Genomic DNA, 11,156 nt, shown 5'->3' with positions numbered 1-11,156 from the left:
AGGAGCAGGCAGGGTTAGAGAGTACAGAGGAGACAGGTCATTAAGGAAGCAGGTATGGGGGAAGACAATGCAGAGACTGCTTGTATAAGGAGCAGGCAGGGGTTAGACAGTACAGAGACAGGTCATAGACCTCTGAAGAATAAGTCCCCGCCTCAGAGCCTCCCGGTTCCCTCTCTCAAATGTGTATGGTAAAAGTGTGTGGGTTCAAAACGTGACGCAGCTTATAATTGTTGGCCACCTACAGAGTTTGTTAAGTACGGTCATTCTAACCCCATGTGATCTCCCATTGACATTTGACTGAGGGAACCGGGAGGTTCGGAGGCGGGACTTATTCTTCAGAGGTCTAATATGGAGCAGGCGGGGTTAAGACAGTGCAGAGACAACACATTAAGGAGCAGGAACAATCAAATAAACGTTAAATCTTAGATATGTAAGCTTTATTTGTACTAATGTATCGATGTTCTGCTTTAATAGAAGTAGATTGTTTTTTTTATAGGATGAAATTCAGGCAGCTTAGGTTGTAAAGAGGGGACCGGTATGGAAAAACCCTGACCCAGTCATTTACAACGCAAGTACCGATACATATATGGAGTCATATCAGTCATACTTTCATCTGGGATTTGACTCCATTTGAAACGTTTTCCCTCCTGTGTCTCGCCTCTCCTGTTCTGTCCTGTGATTGGTCGAGCAGGCGCGCCTCCCTCTTAAGTGGATGTCCCCTGAGGCCATCTTCGACAAAGTGTTCACCGCCCAGAGCGACGTGTGGTCCTACGGGGTCCTGCTGTGGGAGATCTTCTCTCTGGGTACACACAGTGTATGTGTGTGTGTGTGTGTGTGTGTGTGTGTGTGTGTGTGTGTGTGTGTGTGTGTGTGTGTGTGTGTGTGTGTGGTGTGTGTGTGTGTGTGTGTGCTAACAACCAACAACAAGAAAAAACATTTAACATTCAAGAAAAGATTGATTCATCATTACATCATACAACAGCCGTAATAACCTCTGCGTGTGTATGTGTGTTTATGTGTGTGTGTCTGTGTTTGTGTGTGTGTCTGTGTGCGTGCGTGTCCCAGGAGCGGCTCCGTACCCCGGTCTCCACATCGATGAGGAGTTCTGCCACCGGCTGAAGGCGGGGGGGGACGCGCATGCGGGCGCCAGACTACAGCACCCCTGACATGTGGGGTGGATGAGGTCATCAGAGTCATGTGACGTGTCTGTCCTCGTGGTTTCAGCCACAACCGACGGGGTCGCCAGGACCAATCAGAACATGAGGACAACAACCCTTTATCTCCCCTTTGCAGTCTGTAGAACGGAAATGTACAGCTTTGGAATGTTGTATTCAACAAAGTCTATTGAATACGTTTATAATCCATTATTGTACTAATTATGTGACTTTGTGTGTGCATGTTGGTTTGTGTACAGTTACAGCACCATGCTGACATGCTGGGAGGCTAACCCAACAGACCGACCAACATTCACAGACCTAGTGGGAACACTTGGAGACCTGCTACAGCTAAGGGCTCAGGAGGTCAGACCAGTCACACACACACACACACTCGCACTCAATCCAACACACACACACACACACATACACACACACACACTCATACTCACACTCAATCCAACACACAACACACAACACACACACTCACACACACACACACTCTCGAACGCGCATACATACACACCCAAAATATTACTAAAGACGCTACACATACGGTTGAGCCTCTCAAACACACAACACCCCCTATGGTCTGAGGACGCTGTCTCTGTGCTGACTCTCCCAAGGACGGTAAGGACTACATTCCCCTCGGGAGCTTCGCCCATGGAGACGGGGTCGTCAGCCAGGCAGAGAGGCTTCTGACCAACCAAGCCGCTACACGCAGTCACCAACCTCAGGTAGGGGAGCTCACCTCTCAGACCGCTGGGTCGGCCCTGAGGGGGAGGGCCCCCTCCAGACCGCTGGGCCCTGAGGGGGTGGGGCCCCCTCAGACCTACTGGGTTGGCCCTGAGAGGGACCCGGGAGCTTCTTCATCTCTCTTTAAGTTGAAGACTCGTCTTCATTACTTTGTTCGTATTAATACATTTGATTTACAGTGGTGCAGATTGGATATAGATTAGATATTTTAGCATTTGTGTATCATGTGTTCTATGTTGATTCATTTCATTGATAGTATACCTAATTTGCGTCACATGGCACCAACACTAAAGTGAACCAAATTGTGTTGAGTTAATTAAAGCCATACACCAAGATATCTGTTAATTGCCGCTTGCTTTCTTTCCCAGATTCAGAGGAGTTTAATTCCTTATTCCTCATTGTGCGTCCAGAAGAGGAGCTGGCTGGCTAAGCTTTCTCTTTCTGTTAGCCATTGAGAGGCACAGTAGCCTAGCTTCTGTGCATGTGAGGGAAGACACTTTTTAATGCTAACCCAGTAGGACTCCCCTTCTGGAAGCACGACAATGTATTTGGATTACCCCATTTTTCTGTATAACATTTACATTTAGGGTATTCACGCTTTTATCCAAAGCGACTTACAATAAGAACATTTGTCAGAAGGAGTAATCACAATATATCCCTCTGTCGGTACAGTAAGGTTTTTCAAAGAAGCAAGGGCCAAGCACTAACTCACTTATCACTTATTTAGACAATTCCTGGTATACAACAATGATAGCTAGGATAAGATGCTACACAACTAAGTACTGTAACTAAGTATGTATAGTATAAGTGCCACGTACAACATTCAATAAGTAGGAGAGGTGGGAGAGGGTGGTGGCTAACTTCTGTATCTGGGTGAGACTGGCAAACACATGTGTACAGATACCTCACCCTATCCTTTTAAACTGTAAAATCGTTGTTGGAAAGGGTTGTGGAGCTAATGCTGCTGCAGCAGATGTTAGAGACAGCCAAGTACAGAAAATATCAATGAAAAAAGTGAGAAGACCTTTTTACAAAGCCTGTATAATCAAAGTAACCATGTTATTTTTCTTCAGTTACATGAGGAATATGGCGCTGCTTCAGACCTTCGAAGAGCTACCTTACAAGGAACCAACAAGTCCTGATGTAATAACACCACATGCACACACACACACACAGTGGTATTGTCCCCTGCATCAATGCAGACATGATTTCTGTGCGTGTGCTGTATATAAATGTGTCTGTGCATGTGTTTATGTGTATATTTTTGTGTGTTAATGTGTGTAAATGTGCATGTGTTAGTTTGTGTGTGTGTGTGGTGTGTGTGTGTGTGTGTGTGTGTGTGTATTAATGAGTGTGTGTGTGTATTAATGAGTGTGTGTGTGTGTGTGTGTGTGTGTGGTGTGTGTGTGGTGTGTGTGTGTGTGTGTGTGTGTGTCCACAGGAGGAGCAGGGGGACAGCGGCATGGTTCTTCCCCTCAGAGGAGCTCCAAAGTCTGGCTTGGAGCCCCGTGAAGAGCCAGGAACACAGCAGGTAGTGGAGCCCTGAACCATCCCCTGGCTCCCAGAGCACTGCTGACCCACCCCTTCGCCCAGCAGACCCCTTCTCTACACCCTGTGGGCCTGGAAGCCCTTGGTCTTGCGATGAAGGGGGGGTGAAATAAACCTGAGCATATGTGGGTGTTTTGTGTGTGTGCACATGCAGGTTCTTCACCTACTCCAAGTTTCCCAGGGCGTCGGGTGCCAGGGGACCCGAGACGTGACATCACGGGTTCGCCATGACAATGAGCCATCAGTCCTGCCGTGCGATAGGGCGCCTGAGGAGGAAGAGGAGGAGGAAGAGGAGGAGGAGATGGAGGGCGACCCTCCACCAGACTACCACTCGGTGTTCCTCTACCCTTCTGCCTAGCATCCCCAGGTGTCTGAAGGAGGTCCTCAGCCTTGTTAAAACACGTCTTCTCTTCAAACTCTTCACATCGATACCTTCCTTTCAATTTAGCAGTGAAGTGAAAATTGAAATAAGTGGATGTAATCTTTTGTTTGGTCTATTGTTCCCTATATTACACGATTCTGTTTTTATGTAACACCATGTTCAAACTTTTATTTTTATTACATAGTATCTTAGTTGTTTTTTTTGCGTTTCTTTGCCTACCTCATTATCTACCCTCTTAAAGTTCCTACACAAAATGTAAACACGACTTTTCAATTTATAAAACCTTGACATAAAAGAAAGTCTATGGTAGAAATACACAAAGCTTTGAGGGCAGATATAGAAAGTAATATAAATAGCGGTTTCTTTCATACCACCAGTGCTCAAATGCTAGCGCATTATATTTACACTGAACTTTATCCTGATGCTACAACAAGGCACTCAACCAACCCTTTCCAAGAGCAGCCAATAGACTACCGTACTGTACTTGGCGTGTTTCACTGGACACTACAGAGCACCACATTATTGCTATATAGCACTCTTTATTTAGCACACCAATTCCTGGACTAGCTACTTCTTGTTATTTAGCAGACTTGTATGCTAGTGTTATATTTACTTCACTGGTACCTATACTACTTAAGTGGTTTGTTTGAAATAGTTTGTAGGCTTCATCTATATCCATATGCTGGAAGAAATTAAATCCTACATAAAATATATGTAGGAGAGTTAGTTATGAATACAATACATAAATGTTATGTACACATGAATGCATTTTAATATGCAATGTTCAGTTGAGTTATTAATTAAATGGACAAATACACAGTATAATAAAATCTGTGTTCAGCATTTGATTGAGTGTTATGTTTTTGTGCATAAAACAGCCCTCTAACTACAGACATCTACCTGGGGGCCTCCTCCAGGCTCCTTGAGGACGGCCATAGAATCATCCTGCTCACTTTATTCTGGACTTCAATTCTCTGTTCTCCAAACCAAATATCACTCATTTACCTCACACAAGAACCATTTCCTTAGCGATTACATTCATGCAGCTCTTTAGGCAAGGTTGACATTCTCTTAACAACCAAAAGGCAACAGACTGGACCTAAACTTACCAAAGTGGTCTAGTCACGTGTTGTGGGGAGTGGCTGTGGAGGGAAGGCATTCCTTGGTTGGATTATTTTAAGATGGCCGACTTCTCCAACCTGCCTGGCATTAAAAGAAAGTAGAGGCAAGGCTTCTAGCTCAAGCATGCTTAGAATCTATTGCATTTTCTCCACATGACAATTTAGAAGTCCACCCTGGGGATCAGTTTTTGGTATTCTTTATTAAAATACTGCTGTACACACAAATATTGCAAAATTTGAAACAATGAACAAAAGAGGGGAAACCAAATAACGATACTTTGATGGTGATTGTAGGCGTGTGGGACTTGACCGAAGGTAACCACACATTTCTGCTGGAGTGTTGTGACGTGGAAGAGGTGTGTGTGTGTGTGTGTGCGTGTGTTGTGACGTGGAAGAGGTGTGTGTGTGTGTGTGTGTGTGTGTGTGTGTGTGTGGTGACATGGAAGAGGTGTGTGTGTGTGTTCTAGAGCACCACATTCACAAAAATATTTATTTTGTTGAGCAATTTCACTAAAACCGAGGAAGAATTACATGATCCAACAATGCCGACTCCACAGGTTGTCTGTAAGCACGGTTCTTTCCCCTTCATTAAACAAGTCTCTCAAAAGCGGCGGGAAAACACAACCAATGACCTTGAAGAAAGGCCTTTTACCGGTTGTCTCTTGATTTAAAACGGAAGAGAAAAAGACCTTCCTTTCTAAGACCTTCACTCAACTTAAAGCGGTAGAGGGTGCAGAGAAAGCAGGAGATGTTAAACATGGTTGGGTTGGAAGGAGAAACGTCTTCCCAGTCCAGTGGGCCGTCTTGAGGTATAAACCCATTATGTTTTACCTTACCAACAAGATTCTTTCAGTCAGAGGGAGAAAAATTAAATCAGAACCAACTCATGGCCCTCTACTCCCGTGGAACTGTGCTTAAAGATAACATGGTGTCCAAACTGCCTCCACCTCGGACAGCCTCTTCACTTACACACCAAGAGGTCCCGCCCTCTCCACTGGAGCTCGCCTGACTGGAGCAAAACAAAAGGGCGACCAGTGACGGCCAAACACATTCAGTCACTGGGCCCCTCCAGCTGTCAATCATCCTGAGAAAAACCAAAGCCATCAGAGTGAGGGTCAAGATCTCATCACATGGAGGCCCCTCCCACCTGACAGATGGGTCACCATGGGGACAGGCAGCCCCGAATAAGGAGGTTTGGGGGAGTGTTACCATACAGTCTCCAGCAGTTTTTACCTCATGATCATTAAAAAGTCCAAATAAAACTTAATCGTTGGCGTCCCCTTTTTATCCTTTCATCATCCACCCCACCCCCCATGTCCACAGCCCCTCCCCTCGCAGGAATTGGTCCACAGAATCAACAGTTGTTTACTGGAAGGGGGAGGGGCCACCATGACTTTTGCACTCCTACTCTCCCCAATCCCAGTACAACAGTTCAGCAAAAAGAGGGTGAATTTACCAAAAATAAAATCCTCGTCCTCAAAACGCAGGAGAGGACCCGGAATGCCCCGGAAGAGGAAAGGAATACTTGTGTCGCGATACAAAAAAAAAAATACAAAATGGCTGCAGGAGAGGAGAGGGAAGAGGAGGTAGAGGAGAGAGAGATGGGGGAAGGCAAGGGGAGGACGAACGGAACCATGGGGAGGCGGTCTGGTGGACGCCTCCAGAGAAGCGCGCGCGCGCGCACACACACACACACACACACACACACACACACACACACACACACACACACACACACACACACACACACACACACACACACACACACACACACACACACACACACACACACACACACACACACACACACACACAGCTGCCCCAGCCATCTCATTTCACTGTAACTAAGCAATCAAATCCATGTTTGCTAACATGCCCCGCCTCCCCCCCAGTCCAGTGGTTTGTCCTGTTTCTTCAGGAGGAAGGAACCAACTGCCGGGACGGGGATCAGTTGGCCCTTAAAAATGAAGGAAATAAAGCGCCCTCCCATGATAGCCATTGAGTGGCGTGCCCTAGTGCGTCACAAAAACATTGGTGTGGTTCCCCTGGTCGGAAGAGGGATGCCATCAGTTGAAAGATGGCATTGGATTGGTTGTCCATTTTTGTCCTTGTCTAAATCCTCTGTTCCATTTCATGTTGATGTCCGTGTCATAAACCAGCCGTCTGTTCACCATGTAGGCCACGCGCACATGTCATAAAAAATAACCAAGAGATTCAACCAAAAAAATTAAAATCTTAGTGCATCCTCTGCAGAAAATAAACCCCAAATATAGAAACAAACGATAAAAGCAGGAAAAAATGTCCAAAACCACAAAGTTTGTTTCTCAATGTTTGTTCCCCCGGATCAAAGAAAAGGTACATGATCACAGCTTCCACATGTGTCCAATTTTTTTGCCTTTTTTGTTTCTCCAAAATTTCTCAGCTGTGGGGTTTAAGAAACTAAAAAAGACACTTTAGAAAAGCCTCGGGCGGCCAGCGTCAGTGTATGTGACTGAGTTCAGCACCCCGCCCCCCTCCCTGGCCACGCTGATGGTTCATCCCCACCAGCCGGGTCATCCAGCGTAGTGCAACAGTGTGCTCCGGGACCAGGGGGCCCCTGAGGGCCTGGAGGGGTCGGGCCGCTACAGGGGCCCGGTGGCCGCCCCCTGCAGCTCCTGGAAGGTGCTGTCGAAGCAGCGCTTCAGGTCGGAGTAGGTCACTACCAGCACACTCTTCTCGTCGCGCGACACCAGGCTGATCTTCTCTGGCACGCCCGCGTCGAGCTGCAGGGCACACAGACGGGGAGGAGAGGGCTGGAGGTTAGGGTAAGACACACACACACACACACACACCAGGGGTATAACGGTACACTGAAGTCACGGTTTCGGTTCATACCTCGGTTCAGACATCACGGTTCGGTACGAGTTCGGTACAATGAGGGGAAAAGAAAAGGAAAAGTGCAGAAGGCAATTCTTTTTTTTTTGTGCATGTCTCAGGTTGTACCACCTAGTGTCATACAGCCTGAACTGTGTAATTTAAGATGTTAATAGTAAACAATAAGTACCCCACCTCATCTCCAGACTCCACCCGGAACTTGTAAACAAAATAAGACAATCAGTTATAAAACTGAAAATGCAGCATGTCTTATTTAAGAAAGTGCAAAGTACAGAATTACAGCCACTACGAGCCAGTCCCATAATGAGCTTTCTACAAATGTGCCGTTTTTTAGAGGCTGGTCAGGGTTGAGGGTGGGGGTGTGGCCCTGAGCAGCTTTCGGCCACGGAACCATGCGCTCTGTTTACAGTGGATGTATAGCAATGGCGAGGCGTACACAGCTTATGGCCTTGTTCTGTAAATATTAGAACAGGAACAGGAGCTCTAAATATAAATAATATATTATACATGGATATCTACATCATTATAATATAATATATATTATCACAGCCAAAAGCTGTGTGCACTTCCAGACGATATTTTGAATCTCAAACGACTGCATCGGGTCCTCCGACGTCTGTTGTTCTTCAACTTCCACAACAGTCTGAAGTAGACTGAACTGCGACATGGAGTTGAAAGGGATTGTTGCCCGCGATTGTTGACCTCGATTGTCTCCCGCCGGAGCCCCGCAGTGGGCAGCGCCGAGTTGCCTCGGAAGCGGGCAGCAGGCAGCCGGCTCCGGCGGAAGACAATCGCGGGCAATAATCCCTTTCTCCTCCATGTCGCGGTTCACGTACTTCAGGGAGTCAAAGCCAAAGTTCCTTTCCACCAATTCCTTCTCAACCATGGCTGAGATAACTTGAGTATCTAACATTAGTTCCGCATTACATTAATTAATCGCATGCCAGTTTTATTTAATTGTATGCTTTGTAAATCCATAAACCGAACCGTGACGTCCGTACCGATTCGGTTCAATACATGCATCGTTACCACACACACACACACACACACACACACACACACACACACACACAGAGAAAGAGAAAACGTTTTTCTGCTACCCTTTATGCCCCTCTTATGCCCGCCATGGTCTGTGCATGTACACTGACCGAGATAATATACCGGCTTGATTTCTCACCCCAATATACCCTCTCAGACCCCACATATTGGGGGTTTCATTTTGATGTAAATACGATTAGACAACGCAGCGATAAACATGTGTAGTTCTAACTGGAGCGACGGGGAAATCTGTGAGCTCCTGACCATCATGGGAGAGAAGGTGATGCAGTCACATAACGAAGACGGGGAAAGATACAAGATAGTACCAGAGTACGAGACTTTCGTCGGGATAAAAAACAAGTGGTCAGCAAAATAAAGAATATGTTGCCATTTTTGCACTTAAAAAGTAGATTGTGTATGTAGCCTACATTCAGATGTATACTCATTCTTGCATGCGAGTGTCTTGAATTAGTCATGCACGATATAAACGATATACACGATAAAAATAGGCCAACAATAGAGATTTCAATGCTATCGCTCTATCACGATAATGCATGTTGATGAAGCAAAATACAATGATTCATTTCTGGTTTGGTGCGCTGAGGTTCCATTTCACATTGCAATTTGCCAGAATTTGTCAACAAACCCGCATGTGTGCAAAGAACGTTAAATCATTGGACAAAAAGGTCTGGAGCGGGGTGAAGCGTTAAAGGTAAACAAAGGGGGGGAGAGAGCGCAGATGAAAGTAAACAATCATGGATATTCAGCGTGATAAACATTGATCTGCGGACCGGTCCAGCTCCTTCTCCCTCATCCTGACTCGGAATGTGTTAAATGCATCGGCATTTTAATATATATTTTACAGCATACTTTTAACGTGCTTTTGTCGGACCGTCGGGTGAAATTGAGTTGTGGCTCAACATGGAGCAAAGAGGAGACTGAATGTCTTTCGGATATTGGACCCAATTATCCAATAGATGTTCCGTCTTCTCTTTGCTCCATGTTGAGCAACGACTACGAGACGACCTCTCCGGATGGGTCTCGGACCGGCTGTTTGGTCCGTTCCCGAGTTCGATGGTTTGTATTCGCAGCAGCCCAAAAGGTCCGCACCAAGGGACCGAACTCGTTTAGTGCGCAATCAACAAGGGAAACAATTCAAAAAGACAAATCTGTCTTAAACAGACAAGCAACGGCTTGGCTGTTCCGCTCTCACACTATGGAACACAACCTCCTTTTGATCAGTAAAAAATATCACGTGATCGACAAATTTCTTAACAATCAATGATCGATCATCAATTAATAATGCCCATCCCTAATTGTCAGTACAGTGTCTGTACTAGGGATGGGCGTGAGGAATCGATTACTCGAGTACTCCTCGATACAAATGAACTCGGTTGGTGGACAGGCAAACTCGAGTTTGCATATACACAAACAAAGTATTCTGAAGCAAATGTAAACATTTTCTGTCGGCGCCACTAACGCATGACCTGGGCACAAAGCAAATGAAATGTATCCATTTCTGTGTGGCGCGTTCCGTGCCGTGTGCAGGCACGCCAGAATTCAAAAAGTTAAGAGATGGCGGTTAAAGCAAAGCGCAGCGAAGAATTGAAATACTTTAAAGAAATAGGAGATCACAAGGTGAAATGTAAAATATGTCAAGCGAAATCGAGCTACCAGAAAGTACTATGCGGCAACATATGCTCCTGAAACAACGGTGAGTCGGGAAAGCAGACCCGCAGCAACCAAGTGTCGGCTATTTTCACCGCCGCAAGACGCAGCTGTAATCCCGGGCGTGTAGAGAAGATCACAACGCTGAGTATTTCCATAGTCCATTTGCTGCCGTTTTATTTGCAGCTTTAAATTATTTGCAATGGTTAGGCTACTTGTTTCGTTTTTTTTTTTTTTTTAAACTGTTACAGGCAGTAACACGACGCATATTTATTTTTGTAAGGAAAATGTGTTTTGAACGTTTGCAAAAATAAATAACGAATACTCTGATAACTCTGACTGTTTTGATGGAGAATAAGCATTACATGTTTGGTTGGTAATATTGCCGTTCATCATGATCAGGCCTATTCCTGCTGCAGATGCGTTGCATTCTAAAAATAGATTCGATTTAACAAGTACTCGATTGATCCTCGAGGAATTCCTTCGATCACTCGAGTTTGGAATTTACTACTAGTGCCCATCCCTAGTCTGTACTTTAACTAAAATGACACCCGTTGTTCGCTGCATCTTGGGTGGCATTTAAGAACCAAGGACTTAAACTAAGTGTAGTGCCTT

General features: G+C 45.6%; 2 protein-coding genes across 2 annotated transcripts in view; one reads left to right on the top strand and one right to left on the bottom strand.

Annotated features, from left to right (window-relative positions):
- The window catches only part of LOC115537471 (vascular endothelial growth factor receptor 2-like), a 12,091-nt gene extending 7,403 nt beyond the window's left edge, over window positions 1-4,688 (top strand). Inside the window, 8 exon segments of the mRNA XM_030349429.1 lie at window positions 692-803; window positions 1,066-1,127; window positions 1,129-1,169; window positions 1,415-1,520; window positions 1,781-1,891; window positions 2,984-3,053; window positions 3,352-3,441; window positions 3,613-4,688. Of these exon segments, the coding sequence (XP_030205289.1) occupies window positions 692-803; window positions 1,066-1,127; window positions 1,129-1,169; window positions 1,415-1,520; window positions 1,781-1,891; window positions 2,984-3,052 (501 nt within the window). The 3' untranslated portion in view covers window position 3,053; window positions 3,352-3,441; window positions 3,613-4,688.
- Window positions 4,689-5,142: 454 nt separating this feature from the next.
- The window catches only part of pan3 (poly(A) specific ribonuclease subunit PAN3), a 32,438-nt gene continuing 26,424 nt past the window's right edge, over window positions 5,143-11,156 (bottom strand). Inside the window, exon 18 of the mRNA XM_030349681.1 lies at window positions 5,143-7,723. Within this exon, the coding sequence (XP_030205541.1) occupies window positions 7,583-7,723 (141 nt within the window). The 3' untranslated portion in view covers window positions 5,143-7,582. The remainder of the gene's footprint in view (window positions 7,724-11,156) is intronic.

This window comes from Gadus morhua, chromosome 23 (genome assembly GCF_902167405.1).
Source record: "Gadus morhua chromosome 23, gadMor3.0, whole genome shotgun sequence".
Classification (NCBI taxonomy): Eukaryota; Metazoa; Chordata; class Actinopteri; order Gadiformes; family Gadidae; genus Gadus; species Gadus morhua.
The sequence above is the reverse complement of the archived record's forward strand: the minus strand, read 5'-3'. Positions and strand labels throughout refer to the sequence as shown.